The sequence below is a fragment of the Euprymna scolopes genome, chromosome 33 (genome assembly GCF_053919585.1).
Source record: "Euprymna scolopes isolate OS-2025 chromosome 33, ASM5391958v1, whole genome shotgun sequence".
NCBI classification, from domain to species: Eukaryota; Metazoa; Mollusca; class Cephalopoda; order Sepiida; family Sepiolidae; genus Euprymna; species Euprymna scolopes.
Genome location: NC_136514.1, coordinates 81,092,584 through 81,111,127, shown reverse-complemented (window position 1 = coordinate 81,111,127; position 18,544 = coordinate 81,092,584). Strand labels below are relative to the sequence as shown.

Below are 18,544 nucleotides of genomic sequence, written 5' to 3'. Positions count from 1 at the left end.
CTGTTGTCATAGCCCTAGTCATCGCTATACATAGCCTAAACATCCTTGCTGGGTTTTTGTCACGTATCTTTGCTTATATTATGGTTAGCTCAAATTTCATCTATCAAGTTAACATTACTGAGAACTATTAAATGTAAACATTTAAACTTAATTTTTCACGTCGATAACATTCTATACTAACAATTATACTCTTATCAATCATAATAATTGACCATTTTAATGGTGTTTTCCGGTAGACTAAAAACACAACAGTAATCATTCACCAGTTTCCTTCAGTGTGTTTAATCATATCCTAATGAGCATCTCACTGGCAGCCTTGATAGAGTTTGCACTTTTCTACTGAGTGCCCAACACCTAGTTGCATACACATGCAGTCTGTCTTTATGTGCAACACCTTGATCTGCCAGTGGAGCACCAAGTTAATTCCCTTCAACATAGCATCCAGTTTGGCCAGATTAATATGCTGTGCATCATTCTCAGATTGCAGCCAACAAGTGTCCTTCAACAGAGTTCCGTCTCTTTCCAATGCCAACTTGGTTGCTAGCGTGCTGGCACTGACCCATACGTTCAGTTCCCGGATGCCCATGTATCAGTCGCCACAAGCTGGATCATTCTGCCTTACTGCATATGGTCTCGCATATCATATGTCCGATATTCGGACACTCAAGTGCACAGTCATCTGCCCATTTCCATGCTGCGATCCACGCCTGTCTCCAATGATCATATGTAGTATTAAAATCAGGTTTACTGATGGAGATAGCTGCACATGTGGGGACTTTTCCATCACCAATCCAAACGGCACCTGTAGGTCCAACAGTGATGCTTCCCAATGCGTCTATTAAATTGATCCTTAACAACAGATCAAACCCCAATTGTTTACTACGCACTACCACAACATTGATCCTGATTGCTTTCGTTTGTGGAAATAATAACTACTTTCCTGCCACAGCATGCACGGAGACGTGCCTCCAATAGTCTAGACGTCCCCTCTTGCCGTTTTCCAGGATCAACATCGATTTGCATCTACTATTGTATGTGAGCATGTTGTGTCGATTAAGGCAGAACACTGCATTCCTTCAACATAGACTTACATCTTGGTGGCGGAGCAGTCTTGCACTGAAGCCTCATCCCCTTGTTAATTTCATGAAGTCATGGGCCCAGTGTCCAACCTTGTGTATTAGTAGCAATGAGTTCTATGTCTTCACCAACCTTTTCGTATATGATCCTTGTGACTGCATCTGTAACAGTTTACACCAGTGCTAGAGCTGGTCTTGGTAGGAACGGCAGATTTATCATTGGGTGGACCCACAGCTACAACCATATAGTAGCTTTGGTTCCTAGTCAATGTCAGTACCGTTGCTCTCGCAATTAGGTCTCCCATGGTCAGAATCTCAATTTTTGGTGTCTACTTGAGTTTGATGGAGATGGCATCAGTTTGTATTTAATTCTATCCCACTGCAAGAACTTAGACACCAGGGTCGGAAAGTGGGGTTGAAAAGTCAACTCCCCAGATGGGCACTCTGACCTGCAAAAAGTGCCTGGGCAGCCCTGTCGGCATTTCCTGGTGAGGGCGTCTAAGGTGATTAGCAATAAACTAACCTCTTCTCAAAGAGAAAAGGGTGAACCTCCTAGAACTGCACATAACTAAACTCCCACCGCAAAATCAACAGGGACCAGATCATTACAGGAATGGTTTAATCTCTGTTGATTTTGGTGGCCTAGGATAAAGATCCCTGGCCGTGGAGATGACATCAGTTACAAAAACCAGTTGGGTAAGCCTTTCTAGACCAACTCCCTTGAAGCCAACCAATCCGACCAACCATCTGATGTTGTTTGCATAAACGTCTACCTGCTTGCCAACCATGTAGCTACAGCCCATAGGAATAGCCTGTGAACACCTTTATCTTCTCAACATCCAGTATTTTCATTTTTCATAATCATCATGTTAATTGGTCTGTATTTAGCCATAAATATATATATATATATACTAACAATGAGACCCGATATTGCCCGGGATTGAATGCTGATCACACTCCCATATGCACCAGGAGGAAGCTTTACATGCCTCCTTGTACGGAATTAGTCCACAATATATTGTAGTCTACATTGCACTGTAGAGAACCTGTTAATTTTATAAAATTATTTTTATATATATAATAATGGCTTGAATTAAAGTTTAAAATGCAAAAGCCAAGTATCATGCTTCAATTGTGTTCTAAACAGAAATATTAATTTCAAACATTTCACCCCCCCCGTCACATCAAAGAATCCACTGTTCCTTCTTTCATCGGATTATTTTGATTATCAATACTTATCGAAGACATTCCTAGAGAAAACCTATCTAAGAACACTGCCAAGCACATAAAGTACTTTCGTGTAAAATTTCATAAAAATCAGCTCAGCCGTTTTTGAGTCTATAGGTAACGAACTCACAGAGACGAAATTCTTTTTATACGATAATATATATATATACACACATGAGGTGTCTTAAATAAGTTTCCAGACTTTTTTGTAAAGGCATTTACATGTTATGAGATGACTGACCAATTTATATGATACATATTTTATCAATCAACGCTTCTATCAAGGAACACGCACCCCTAACACACACACACACACATATATATATATATATATATATACACCGTTTTTTTTGTTTGTTTTTTTTATAAAATCCCAAAGAACAGAAATTTATGGAAAGAATATTCTTTTATTTCATATTAATTTTACCAATTGGCATCAGCGTCGTCGCAATTTCACTTCTTTTTGCCTTTTTTCTTTCCACCTCCGACTAACGTGCTTGGATCAATTCCTTGTAGGGTTGCTAGGCGGCGTTTCAGATCGAGCAGTATCACAACTTCTGCGTCCACAACACTTTTTTCAGCCTTGTTTGCTTTCAATTCCCGAACTTTTAAACCCTGAAAAATTTAAAATGGCATAAAATGAAGATAAACACGTACTACATACACTATTACAACTGCATATATACTGCAATCATACCATATTTACAATCTTTATATCCTTAAAGTATTTCAAAAAACTAAGATGGTGATCTAGTTTTGTTAGAGAAACTATGCAATATACATATATATATTTAAACAATGTGTGTGTATATATACATATATATATATACACACACATTGTTTAAATTACCTGTTGTTATAAAAGATGCTGGAAGTGCTCCTTTTTTTTTATTTACAAGGTAGTCACCACCTATCAAGGCCTGGAAGCCACTCGGGGATAAGGGTTATTGCGTGTACAGTAATCGATGGGATAGTATTGCAGTAATCGTTAGTATCGGAGATTTGATAAAGTGTCTTAAGGGGGCGGTTCATCAGAAATTTGTTTATGTTGGACTTGAAGACATCCAGGTTGTAGTCAGGTGGGAAACAGGCAAACGGAAGAGAGTTCCACAGGCGTGCACTTCTAAAAAAGAAGCTTTGTTCATGGAATCTACGTTTATAAAGAGTGGGGAAAATTTTTTACAGTGGTTTCAGCTAGACGGGTGTTTATCGTGAAAGATTGTCGAGGGGGGGAACCAGAGATTGGAGCTCAGACGAGCACTTGCCATGGAAGTAACGGTAAAACAAAGACAGGCTCGCAACGTCTCTTCTGTAAGAGAGAGGTTGCAGGGAATAGAAAAGGGGATCCCTCACAAAGCCAATTTTGTACTCTGTCAAGGCAGGATAGGCTGTTTTTAGCAGCTCCTGCCCAAATGTGGCAGCAGTACTCCATTCTTGGAAGTACTTGGCTTTTATATAGATAGAGAATTGCATCAGCAGTGAGATGTCTTCTGGAGCGGTAGAAAGATCCTACCATTTTTCCAGCAACCTGGGCAACTGACTTGATGTACATGTTCCATTTCAGGTCAGAAGTAAAGGTCGAGCCCAGAAACTTATCAAAACATGGAGCTTCCCCTAGACGAGAGTCATCCATTTCAATTGATGCCAGATGGGGATCAGATAGGAGCTTGGTTTAAGATGCATTAAAAGTAACCAGCCACCTCTTCCCCCACTGTACCACACGTTCTAGATTAGAGGAGAGAGAATCAAAGAAAACTTTGTCATTTACGGCCTTAGATGTGATGCCATAGATGTTGTGTCATCAGCATAGATGTCAACGAATGATTTAAGTATGTGTTTTGGGAGATCATTGATGTAGATTAGGAAGAGAGTTGAGCCCAGGATGGACCCCTGAGGGACTCCATCATTAATACTGTGGGCCTCTGATTTTTGTCCATCAACCACTAATCTTATGAGCCTATTGGAGAGAAATGATTTAATGATTGAGAAAACATTTCCAGTTATACGTAGCTGGAAATCTTGTGAAGTAGGCCCTTATGCCATACCTTATTGAAGGCCTTTGATATGTCAAGAGTAATTGCGCTAGAAAGGAAGCCTTTGTTGAGAGATTCACTAATCCTATGAGATATAACGGTTAGCACATCTGCTGTAGATCTGGCAGAACATCTATGTCATTGACATCTATGCATTTCTGGGCACATTTAACCACGTTTGCAGATACTGCCTGTAGATCTTTCTGGTGATTCTCCTGATAACGTTGGTAATGTTCTCCTTTACTTGGTCTAGATTGTGAGGATTATTTGCATAAAATTTTTTGTTTTAAAGTCCTCCAAATTTTTTGTTTTAAAGTCCTCCAAAGATAAAAATCACATGATGACACGTCCGGGAAAAATGGTGGCCATAACCCTTTCATTATTGTTCTTTCTTCCAAAAACATGTCAGGAACTCGTGTGAGTGATCTGTGAAACGTGTGGTATGTAGCGCCATCTTGTTGGAAAAAGAATTGCATTTTGTCTTGTGGTGTCAGTTGGTCGATAAGAGAAAAATTATAGATCAGGCTACTTTTAAGTGGGCCATGATATGTATATATATATACACACACACACATACATACCAGAGTGATGGAAGGAAAATATTGTATTCCAAAAATCACGTAAATCGATCATAATTTTATTTTTAAATAAGAAAATCAAATTTTATGGCTAACTGAGGAACGACTGTTTCATGATGCTATTTTGAAAACAATCTCATGAAACAAGGAAGATAAGTCAAAATAATTCAAACTTCCTAGATCTATGCTGTAACACCTGTAAATTCCCATTAATCACGTTAAAATTATTTTGTTTATAAAAATAAAACAACTTGATCCAATTTACATGATTTTTGGGGAACGATATTTTGTTTCCATCAGAGGTACATACGTCACACAGATTTTTTTTAATTTTTTTTTGTTATTTTAATATTGGGAAAATTCTAGACAAACATCATATTTTTTTTTCAAAACATTTCCAATATTTACCTGTTCTGTTACCATTTGCGTGAGTTTTTCAATTTCAGCTGCAGAAGATCCTGTTGGGATGAAAGAAACTGGAGCTGGGGATGAGGAAGCTGGAGGTGGCGTCTTTTTCTGAAAAAAAAAATCATTATTAAAATCATATCTACTTCTACTGCTTGTCAGGAACACTCGGATGTTGGGAATCGTGTAAAGAGAAAAGATAAACATTCAGGAGACGGAAAAGCAACCAACTGGTACCTTGGCATCAGCAACATTTTCAGGCATGAATTTCTTTTTCAGTTCTTGAATTAAAGCCGTTTCTAATTTCTGGAAGAGTGGACTCGGCTGGAAGTAAAAATAAAAACAAAGCGTTCATAAAAAAACAAAACATAAAGTGGGTTGTTTTTTTTTTCGGATTATAGTTATCTTATTAGCACGTTTTGGTCGAAGTAGTCGCTGACCTTTTCCAGGTTTATATTGTCAAACTTGAAAATCAATATCAAACTTGGAAATGTGCACAGAATTTCTAACAAAACCCTTTATTTACTCTGCCGGGGGTAGCTTGCTCTTGTTTCATTAGCCATGGCTGGTTAGAAGTCCTAAGTAATTTTAGGAGTGTCGCCCGCACTGAGGATTGAACCATCAATCTCCAGAATGTAACTTTACAATTGAATTTTTTACCAAGTATATCACTCACTATGCCATTAATCAAAATTTTTTTTATTTTTATTTTTATTTATTTACTTTTTTTTTTTTATCCCAAACAAGGCATATTGCCACTTGGACGTAAGGGGCTACTAATTGTAACGATGCCTAAGAAAGATTAAGATGCTGGTTTACGTTGCATTTGACCTTCTGCATATCAGTACAGTTTGAGAAGCAGGCAGCAGGAAGAGAATTCCAAAGTCTAGCTGTTCTAGGGAAGAAGCTATTTGAGTAGAAAACTTTTTCACATGTAGGGACCTCAACAGTGAAGGGGTGTGATTTTGTTGCTAAGTGGGTTTGTCAAGGATATGTACATCGAGAGGGCACAAATGCAATGAGTTCATTAGAGCACATTTCATTAAAATACTTGTAAAACAGACACAGGGATACAACATTGTGGTGATGGGACAGGGGTTGGAGCCTAGTTGACAAAGTGGGACCTATTAGATTGCAGACCCCTTTTTGGACCCCATCCAAGAAGGAGAGACTAGTGGTAGATGCACCAGCCCAGATGTGGATACAATATTCCATACATGGGAGGGGTAAGGATACTTTCAGGTATGAGCAGTTTTCTAACACGATAAAGGGAGCCCACCTTCCTTGAAGCAGCCTTCATAATGTCCTCAATGCATTTATTCCAGTTCATATTTCCTGTGAATGTTAAACTGAGAAGTTTGAAGGAAGAATTCATATCATAGATATCGGTAGTTTGAGATTTAAGATAGATTAGCCAACATGCAGCCAGTCCAATGGAGCAGTATTTGTTAGATATATTAAATATGCAAGTCATTGATTTTGTAAAAATTCAATACCATGTGAGTCTTTGCTTTCCGTTGTTTTTGTGGTCTTCTCCTTCAAACAGGGTGAGTCATGGGAAACGGATGTTTTTAGAACGCTCCTTGTTCTCCTTGAGCAAGGGATAGGGAGTGAGGAAGGTATTCTTTAAACCTGCTTAAGATGTCGTTTAGTTTGTTGTTATTTGTTCATCTTTTACAAATTTTGATTTAGTTATTGATTTTGAATTGATTTTCTTTTCGGTTCATTGTCCTCATCCTACTGTGGAGTCGTGAATACCGCGTGTTGCTTATGACACAAACTCCAACATATTCTGCAAATATCAGTTGCACTTTAATGTGTGTGACACCATCAATTCTCTGAACGCTAACGTCCCCGTCTACGTCTTCTGTCAAGGCTGCACTCATCAGTCGGTTAATCAATTCATTTCTCCATCATCTGTGAGTCACAACCTGCCTTCGACTGTGTCCAACACAGGCAACTGTTCTCAACTTGTAACTGCCGTCAACAGCCGCACCCAAGACTGTCCCCAACCATTCCTGTCATAAAGACTGTCACAAAATAAAACTGCCCACACACCAACTCTAAATATATACTACTACTGTAATGTTGTGACCCTTTCGGGTGATCATAGCATAGTATCTGTTAACTGTGGCAAGCAGGGCCAAGGGTCAAAACATTATTATTATTATGATTATTAATTGATTAGAGCTACGGCTAATCGCTGGATCAATTATTATGATTAGAAAAATAAACAATTAAATTGGGGAAAAAATGATTGACATATAATATAATAAATTGCAAAAGGAATATGAAAATAGAAAATAGATGTAAACATGATTTTTGGTTTGCATAAACAAATAACTAGATTGGGGACATTAGGTTGGTCTGAGACACGTAATGATGTGACGTAAAGAAACACGTGATGTATGTAGATTTGGGGAGATTCTAGGCAGTCGTTAGTTGGACATCAGAGAGAACGGACAACTCAAGATGACGTGGGAAGCGGCATCACTTCGGACAGCCAAAATGTAAAGAACGTGTAATCTCTGAAAATGCTGACTAGATCATGAGAATAAATGTTCATAAATAATTCAGGAATGTTTTGTGTTATTAAGAAAAAAATGTTTGTCTACAACTGTTTCGATACGTCTACGTCAATTGTTTCCTGTTAGAACTGTTGCATAAATGTTAAAATATACACACTAGCCGATCAACTAAATGATACAACGTATATATATACATGCATTTACCGTACATGAATATACGGATAAAATATAAAACCCAACTATTAAACGAGTACGTCGTTATAGAACGTATTCATACACCTGCCTATATACTACTACTACATCTTGAATCATAACCTCAGCTTTCTTTTGTGTGTGTTGGTGAACAACTTCCTATACTTTTGTTTTACTGATAAACTTATTTCCTTTTCTTTTTTATACTCCTTTCCTTTTTTACTTTCCAAGGGTGGGGGTGCAACATTGATAGTTTAACGAAAACACGATTATCAACTAGTGTCAAAATCAGAATATATTGCGATGTAAACATGTGCTAGGCTACCCTTGTGAAGGGTTCAGTTCGAAAGTCTATACAAATTCCTCCTATTAAACACTCACAACAAGCACTCTTCTACCTACAACAACTGTCAACAAATTCTCTCAGTCTCTATGTGTGCCTAAAACTAAATGAAAATTCCATGAACAAAGTTTCTTTCTAAAAACTACCAGTCCATGGAACACAATGCCCATAAACATTGTCAAATGATGGAAGCTCCAAACAAACAGCATTGCATTAACAGGCTAGTGGGGGTTTGTAATTTCACCCAACCCAGAAAGGGGGGGGGGCATATTTTTTTGCTCTATCACAACTCTTCAGTGCGGCTGCCTTAAGCTGGGATCAAAACTCAAGTCTAGATTACAGTGCATTTCTAACTCTGCTACACACACACACACACACTAACATATATTTCTGTGAAAATATGATTTTTTTTTTTTCAATTATATTTCACTTTTACATATACAAGTCCTTAATTTAAGCTCAATGTAAATTACAGCGCATATATTAAATAAATGACAAAAGTCTATATTTCAAATTTCATGATGTTGACCATCTTACAATTTATTCCTTTAATTCCATTGATACTTACAATTCTTGGCAGTATCTTTTTCGTAGCACAAAATCATTAAGCTAATAATAAGGTAATTGCAACTTCTCTTCCAATTTTCAAATTTTGTAATCATGCCCATTTGCATTTTATTTTCTTTTTGCGGATTGATTGTTGCTATTTCTTCTGATGAGTTAAGGGCAAAATAGATTCATTGATTGATATAATAATTAAATAATGTTACGAAACAGTTACTGTCAAAATTTGTAAGTGTTAACGTAATTAAAGGAATAAATTGTAAGATGGACAACATCATGAAATTTTGAATATAGACTTTTGTAATGTTGGAACGATTAATTGGAATTGGGAATCGGAAAAATTGGAACTTATACGGTATCGGAATCAGTATTGGAAAGATTAGTGTCTACTTTCCAATGCCAAAAACGATTCCTTTAATTATTTGTTTTTTTTTTGTTTTATTTTGTTTAAAACTAGATTTTCCATTACTGGTACTAAAGATAAAATGATAAATATTTACTGATTTTAAATTAACGGTGAAATTAAAAATCTCAAGATCACTCTAAAAGTGTATGTCTTACGTTTGCGAAAATATTTGCATATAATAAATGCGTTTTTACGGTAACCCGAAAAGAAAATAATTAAAAATAACTTTACAGCTACATATTTAAAAGAGATTTAAAAGAATCAGAATCAGTAATTGTATTGGAATCAGAAAAAATGTTGAAATCGTCCCATCACTAATATATATATATATATATATATATATATATATATATATATATATATATATATATATATATAATGCTGGAATCATAACTTCAGCTATCTTTTACTTCCTGGGGGAGGGAGCATTGTTGATCGTATAACAAAAGCATGATTATCAACTGAGGTCAAAGTCAGAATATATCGCGATGTAAACATGTGCTAGGTTGCTAGATTGCAAGTGATATAGATGCTTGGCTGAAGGAAAGGTCATGGCTGACAGAATCAGAACAATCTACCCTCGTGGATTAAATAAAGGGTTCAGTTCAAAATTCTATATAGATTCCCCATTAAACATTCACAACAAACACTCGTCTACCTACAACAATTGTCTACAAATTCTCTTACTCTCTGTATGTATCTAAAACCAAACCAAAAATTCCATGAACAAAGTTTCCTTCCTAAAATTACCTATCCATGGAACACAATGCATTTCAGCTGACTATAACATGGTTGTTTTCAAGTCTAATATAAACAAGTTCCTATTGAGCCATCCTCTTAAATAACCAAACCCTATCCTCGTTTCACCATTACTATACATCACAGTGTTGTCTCACAGTCTACCCGATATTCATTTACCCTTATCCTTGAATGGCCCTTGAGCCTTGATAAACGGTGTGCCCCTAGTACAAAAAAAATCTTGCCTCATTGGGGAGGCTATTTTCTCCAATTTTAGTATTCCTGTTATCAACAATGATAATAAAACCCTGCCCATAATGACGCAGTGAAAATTCAATGACCTGCCAGCCGATTATAGCTGACGTCATATCGCAATCTAGTGTCAGAGATGTGTCTAGTATTTCATTGGTTAATACCTCGGGAGCTGATCACCATTCTCAAGACATAACAACACTTTCAAGAAACGTCCACACAACAAACCAAATAACTCTCCCCGACAAACGATCGGATCTCATTTGGTGCCATGACCAGGATGGAAAAACCATTCTTGAAATGTCCACAAGACATGGACAAATTAAGAAACTCTCCCTGGCAAAAAATCCTAGTGTACTTTCATTTTCCCTTTTATTTTTTACTTGCAGGGAGACCCGATGTTGGCCGAGACTGAATGGTGATCAATGAATGTTTCACACTTCCAATACTTTTATTGTCATCAGTGAAATAGTCCATTTTTCTATCAAATCGATTGATAACCTGCTCTAGTCAAGGACCCGCTGTGATGCACCAGGAGAAATCTTCTACATGCCTTCCCACACTGACTTAGCCAGCAATGCATTGTAGTCTACATTGCATTGTGGAGAACTTTATGTGTCTGACATTGTTCTTGGAAAGGTTTTGTATTGGAATGCCTCTGATAAGTATCGCTAATCAAAAAACTCTAAAGAAGGAAGAGTCCAATATTTACCAAAAACTCTTGATTTTTATAAAATTATTTTTATATAATGACTTAATCAAAGTTTAAAATGCAAGTATCATTGCTCAGTTGTGCTCTAAACAGAAATATTCAATTGAAACATGCCCCATGTCTTATCAAAGAACCTATTGTTGATTTTCTGATTTGATGAAACTTTTCAAATGCACTTGTGATGTTAGGCTGAAAAGGGTGTTAGCTTTGGTCAAAATTTGACTGTTCCTTCCTTAGAGTTTTTCAATTATCGATACTTATCAGAGGCATTCCAATACAAAACCTATCCAAGAACAATTTCAGATACATAAAATATATTTGTGTTAAATTTAAAAAAAAAAGAAAATCGACTCAGCCATAGAGTATGAACTCACACAAATTGCCTTTTATATATAACTAGCAGGGGCTACCTGGCGTAGCCCGGGCGTGGAAAGGTTTTATGGTAAGGATATTGAGCAACGGGGCCCTAAAAAGAGATATTTCAATCGAGCGAGAAACAAACAAACAAAAAATTATCGCCCCCACCTAAAAAAAAAATTAAAATAGCAGCAAGTACCTGTGTGAGTGCAAGAAAAAAAAAGTAGTAAACAGGCAGGCTAGGCTTGAACCTGTAACGCTAAGAGGAAAAGGAAGTGAAAAACAAGTGAACAGCTTAGCCGCTGCACTCACCGTGACATACAACGTCGCCGCTGTTCGAAATAAGGTTAGTCATTGCAAGGCATATGAGGATTTTGCAAAAAGCATCAATGAAAAAGTGACCTCTCTTTGTGAAAAACGGCCCAGTTGACAGTCAGAGAATGAATCTTTTTGGCCAATTTTTGGATATTTGTCATCCGAGAGACTGACCTTTATAACGATACCAATTTTGCCAGTTTTGTTGCGTGTGTCAAAAGTTTTAGCAAGACATACAAACATACATACACACTAATAGACATTTGAGATTTATATATATAGAAGATTCAAGATAAATATTGTGAAGATGTTACTATCATACAAGATTTTAGTTTTTTTTTATAATTTATTCAAAGTTTTGATTCATTTAGAAAAAAATTAGTTAAAAGTGTGAGAATCGAGAAACGCAGATGCTGAAAATGGCTTACCTTCCCAATTTTATGTCCCGGTTTCAAGTAGGCTGCAATGTTGTCAAGGATGACAAAGCTCTCATCGGCCATGTTCAGTTGCTTCTGGATCGTTTCGCTGGTGGTCGGCATAAATGGTTGAAGCAGAACAGCTAAGAGAGCAGCAAAATTGGCTGAAAGACTCACAACGCAACCAGCACGACTCCTGAAATAAAAAAAACAAACAACCATTGAATCTGTTTTGTATGAAATAGCAAAAAAAAAAAAAAAAATCCCCTATGACGCCAAAGATTTTTTATTTTTACATTATTTGGTTCTTCTCCAGAATTCTTCCTATATTTAAAAACCAAAAATCAAGAAAAACTCTGTATGATGTACACACCCATGACGAAATGAAAATATCATATTCCAAAAACCACGTAAATTGATTAAGTATGTATTAGTGTTGGGACGATTAATCAGAATTGGGAATCGGAAAAATCAGAAATTTTTGGGGTATCAGAATCAGTATCGGAAAAATTTGTGCAAACGCCAAAAATGATTCCTTAAATTATCTTTTTTATTTGATTTTGTTTAAAAAAATTTTTCCACTGCTTGTAGTAATAATAAAATAATATTTATTAAATTTAAACAACCAGTAAAACTAAAATCTCTAGATCATCCCCTCCCCACAAGTGTTTTACGTTTGAGAAAATATCTGCACCCCTAACATGTGTAACTGATTTTGTAATCAGGAAAAAATAACCATTTTATAGTTAAATATTTAGAGATTTATAAAGAATTGGAATCAGAAATTGTATCTGAATCGTCCCATCACTAGTATTTGGATTAATCGGACTAACATTCTCATTTTGAGTGTTATTCGCATATTTCAGTCGATGTAACCCTCGTCAAGTGTATAAGTTGTCATATTTGGTGGCCTTCTGCTTGTACAGTGATAAAACTTCTCAAATGCACTTGTGATGCTATACTGTATAAAAATGTTAACTTTGGTCAAAATTGGCCTGTCCCTTCTTTAATAAGATTTTTTTGATTATCCATTAAAAAATTAAGTTTAATTTCTTAATGGTCATGAAAAAAATTAAGATTATTTTCTCAATGGCCATTAAAAAATTGGCAACGATACAAACACTTTTTGGTGACTAAAACATCATTTTAAAGTTTTATTTATTTTAAATTTTACTTTGAAAATAATTAGTTAATTAGCTGACCCGTGTCCTGGCATTGACCAGGAAAGCAGATTAACTCAAGAAATTTCATGCCCAACCACAAACTATTAAATTATTTGCTGCTTCTGGTTGTGGTGTCGTGTTTGTGCCAAATAATGTTGAAAGCAAAAAAAAGTATAAAAAGTCTCACTTCTTTTCTGGTGTATCCTTGACCAATACTTTAGTGACTAAAATGTCCATTTATTCTAAAGTTATATTCTATTTTAATTTTATCTTAAAAAAAAAAAAAAAAAAAAAAATGAGTTAATTTAAAAATAAGCTAGCCAACTCATGTCTTGGCATTACCCAAGAAAACAGTTAACTCAAAAAGTTTCATGCTGAACCACAAACTATTGAATTATTTGCTGCTTTTGACAGTAGTGTCTCCTTCATGCCAAATAATATTAAAAACAAATGAAATAAATAAGAAATGAAGGCTCACTTCTCTTCGGGTGTACCCTTGACCAATACCCAGGGTTTATTGGATTGCATGTATTGGTTTCCAAGGCGAGAGATACTCAGCAAGTTCCGGATGGAATCACGCATTCTGTGAAAAGAAGGAAACAGAAAGTTAGGATGTCAAAGGTAAAAAAAATGGGACGCATAAATCAATAGATTTTGGATTATCTATATATATAAACTAGCAGGGGGGTACCCGGCATTGGCCGAGTGTTTGGAGGGGGTGGGAATGTTAATGAAAACCTAAGAATAAGCGAAGTAAAAAAAGAAAACATAAAAACGAAGCGGGGGGTACCCGTGAAGGGAGGGGGGGGTAATCAAAACATCGAGGAAAAAAACGCAAAAAAAACCTAATGTAAGGCAAACGAACGATATTAAATGTAAAAATCGAAAAAAACAAAAAAGAAAACAGAAAAACGAACGTTAAAAAAAAAAAAACACGTGAAAAATGGCTTAAATAAGCCTGTTTCGATATTAAAATTTTAAAAATCGGTGGGTACCCGGGTGTTTTTGGGTGTGTGAGGTCGGTCAGGGTGTTAATGAAAACCTAAGAATAAGCGAAGTAAAAGAAAAAAAACAGAAAAACAAACGTTACGTGAAAAATGGCTTAAATAACACTGGTTCAATATTTAAATTTAAAAAATCAAAAAAAAAAAAAAAAGAAGACATCTCACACCCCGATTCGAACCAAAAACGTTTAGATAATGAACCAACGCCCTAACCAACTGAGCTAACACGATGTACATGAAATTTAGTCAGTTCTTCAACTATTTAAACTAAATCAGGTCATGACGTCATCTGACGCATGCGTAGAACCAGTTGTTGTCATGAGAGGACAGTTTGATCTCTGCAGTCTCCACCAAATTACTCAGACAATTTCTGGTCTAAACATTTGAAATTTTACATAAAGGGTAGTCAGAGATAAGGCAAGCTTTTTAATCGGTTTGGATCGAAAATTTGAGCTACCAATATATAAATGTATGTATGTATGTTTGCATGTCTGCCTTACAGAGGCAACAAATTTTCACAAGATCAGTATTGTTTTGAAGTTCGACCCTTCAGACGACAAATACCGAAAAATTGGCTAAAAACATTAATTTCTTCACCCTCAACTGAGCACTTTTCTACAGGGAGGGATCGCTTTTTTTACCAATATTTTCGAAAGTCATCCCCTCTTTTCAATTGTCTAACCTTAATTTAAACCTATGTCACTTCCGGTTTGGCGGTGGTCGTAACAGCAAAGACGTCAGGTTTTTTTCCCGTTCTTTTCCTCCTTTACGGTATGGGTTCGAGCCTGCCTTCCTACTACTACTTTTTTTTTTTGCTCAACACACCTCCAAACACCTGGGCAACGCCGGGCTGAAATGCTAGTACCAAATATAATAATACCATGCAACTTCAGAAGTTTTGATTTTATTTTTAATATCTAACAAATATTTTGATATTATTTTAATATTTAAAAAATATTTTAATAATATTTATTTGGATTTTATTTTTAATATTCTGATACAAATTTTACTAGATATAATGGATACGAGTTTTAAGGTCTTTTCCATATTTTCAAGGTAATTATAGAAACAAGATGAAGTTAAAAATTCAAGGCATTTTTAAGCCTGTAATATATATATATAAATATATATATACTCCTATCAATTTGTTTTTTGTGTGTGTATTGATATTCATATTAAAAACCCTTTTATTTATTTAAAAAAAAATACAACTTTGTTATGTATGGGTCGTGGAATTGCATTCACTAACAAAAGATCTAGCTAATTTGCATATTCTTTTAAACATTCATTTTAATTAATTCACTATTAGTATTTTCGGTTTTCTTTTGGGACGATCATCTTCAGTGAAGTTACGTGTAATTATATTCATACAGTTATTCTACATGACTTATACTTCCTTAATATTTGCGTAAAACACTTATAGTAAACACAAACCTCTTTCTATATATATTCATGTATATGTATATATATTTGTTTAAAAATTTTGCCTACCAAACTCCTCTGTCAGTTTTTGGTCTACAGAAATTAAACTTTATATATAGGGTATGCGAACCCATGAAAAGCTTTATATTTGAGTTTTAGCTGTGAGGAAATTAGTGCAAAAGTGTTAAAATTAAAGAAATAGAATTTGCCAGGTGAAAATCGAGCAACGGCATTACGAATAGGCATGCGTAACGTAATAGCTACTGATTCAAGTTTTAATTTTTAGCCTTGCAGCAAACATGACTTCATAGCTCAGGCATTAACACCAAAGGAAAAAGTAAATCGTAAGCTAAACGTTTCTGGCACAGAAGTCATTTTTTTTTTAAACTTTTAAAATCATTTCTACATATTGGGTCCCTATAATATAATACTAAATATGAAATCTGCATTAATCAAAATATTATATTTAAGCGTATTTTATGATCGGACAATGCATTATTATTCATTGACAGTGTATGATCAGAAAATCTGTTTTTTAAAGTCATTGAAGCATTGCCTATGTAGAATTTTTCTATTTCTGAGTTTTCTACGGTGCATATTTTAGCCTGGTATACCACTGAAGATGTGAGGCAATTATTGTTTAGTGGGCATTCGGCTGGTCTTTGGCAATTGCAAGTCTTTGATGAGGGTAAAATATTACCTCAGATCAAAGCAAAACCATAAGCCAATAAACAACCACCAAGTTAAAATGAAACCAATACCTCCTCGCTGCAACTGCTTGACCACATGGGACCCTACTTAAACCCTCACACTCAAATATATTTTATAAAAACCGAATGTAACTCTGACTCTCATTTCAATATCATCCCATTTCTTGGTCTGATGAAGTGGTTTCTTTGAATTGAGATTCCACTAAAACATGTATGCATATCTGTAACCAATAATGTTTGTATAATAAACAGACTATATATCTATAATATAAAGCTGAACGTCTGTGTGTCTGGTCACGAATAGGCTCCTTTATGGTTGATTATTATAGAAAACTGATCACATATAATGATAGAAGATGTATCGAAACACAAGAATGGGTATGTTTGATCTGGCATAATGATGATTCATTAAAATTGTGGGGTCTGCGTACGCGCCTGGTCCACAAAGTATGGAAATAAAAAATTAAAAAAAAAAACATTTACAAGTGTTTTTGATATAGATGTACATAATAATACTTTGATAAGTATGTTTTAACTTAAATAGGGATGGTATAATAAAATTGTGGGTCTGCGTTCGCGCCTGGCCTACATAGAATGGAAATAGGCACAAACTTTAATAAAGACTTTTCATATTTATATGCGTAAGTATACTATGATAATTATGTTTCAGTTTGAAGAAATACGGTATAATAAAATTATGGGGTGTTCGTTCGCGCCTGACCTCCATAGAATGAAAATAAGTCACAAAGTTTAACAAGGTTTTTTAATATAGAACCACAGAATATTGTGATAAGTGTTTCAGTGTGAACAGGTATGGTATAATAAATTATGGGGTTTATCTATTTTATTTTTACTTTCATCATATTTTGCTTTGGTTTTGATACCCCCAAATTCAAAGCTATCTCTTTACAACCCTTCCTTTTCATAACCTATCATACTTTCATAAATCAGAGTCCATTTTCTGTAGGCTGTTTTTGAACCCAGTCAACGACGGGTACTTTTGCTAGTATATATATATATAAAGGGTTAGCAAATGGAGTCAAAAATGGCTTGGGTTAAAATCTCCCGACCTGCAGGAATTGGCAGTTATACTGATGATTGCCTAAGCATAAAACACTAGTCTGTAGGTATAAAGAATAATTATGATGTAATTATAATTATCAAGCCCCTTTAAGAAGACTTCAGGTTGAGCACTATCCGAGAAAACAAAAAAGCATTCAACTAGCATTTATTCAACATTCACGACTTTCACTTGTTTGAGCACTAGATTTTCCGCCTAAATTTATTGTTTATTAGTTTTTAATTCCGTTCATTCTCGTGGCAAGAGTTTTGTGGCTTGGAGGTGAAGGCATAGCAGATAGGCTCAAAGGTGACTTTGTGATTGGGTTTGAATCTCACGACTGGCAGGAATTGTTACCTCCTACACTGATGATTGCATAAGTATAAAACACTAGTGTCTGTAGGTATAAAGAATAATTATTATGAGAGAGAAATAGAAAGATGTATTGAGGGAATTACTAACTTTGCTTTTTCCATGTTGTTGATGTAAATATGTAATTGTTTGTTTATTTGGCCAATCACGATTTCATCTGCTTTCTCTAATTTCATTGGTTGAATTGTTTGGTCAAAACTGTTGGAGACGAATGTCAAACCCCTAGAAAAGAAAAAAAAAAAAAAAAAATCAGAAAAATTATTAAACAAAATTAAATAATTAAAATAATGCGACGTATGAAAAAAAAAAAAGCAAAGAAAAATGTATCTTCCTGATGAAGAATTTGTTATAATTCCAAATATTTAATTTTTTTTTTATAAATAAATATATTTATTAAAAAAAACGTCTGCACTATTTTTCGTCTTTTTTCATTTTTTATTTTTTTACATCGAGGTCACCACTTATCAAGGCCCGGAAGCCATTTGGGAATAAGGGTTATTGTGTGTACAGTAATCAATGGGATAGTATTGTAGTAATTGTTAGTATTGGAAATTTGATAAATTGTCTTACTTAAGGAGGCAGTTCATCAGGAATTTGTTTATGTTGGACTTGAAGACATCCAAGTTGTAGTCAGGTGGGAAACAGGCAAACGGAAGAGAGTTCCACAGGCA

General features: G+C 35.2%; 1 protein-coding gene across 1 annotated transcript in view; it reads right to left on the bottom strand.

Annotated features, from left to right (window-relative positions):
- Positions 1–2,690: 2,690 nt before the first annotated feature.
- LOC145258326 (methionine--tRNA ligase, cytoplasmic-like) overlaps positions 2,691–18,544 on the bottom strand; it is a 94,831-nt gene continuing 78,977 nt past the window's right edge. Inside the window, exons 18-23 of the mRNA XM_080116476.1 lie at positions 17,964–18,095; positions 13,784–13,888; positions 12,155–12,338; positions 5,557–5,643; positions 5,323–5,430; positions 2,691–2,918 (exon numbers count right to left, since the gene is read on the bottom strand). Coding sequence (XP_079972602.1) covers positions 2,757–2,918; positions 5,323–5,430; positions 5,557–5,643; positions 12,155–12,338; positions 13,784–13,888; positions 17,964–18,095 — 778 coding nt within the window. The 3' untranslated portion in view covers positions 2,691–2,756. The remainder of the gene's footprint in view (positions 2,919–5,322; positions 5,431–5,556; positions 5,644–12,154; positions 12,339–13,783; positions 13,889–17,963; positions 18,096–18,544) is intronic.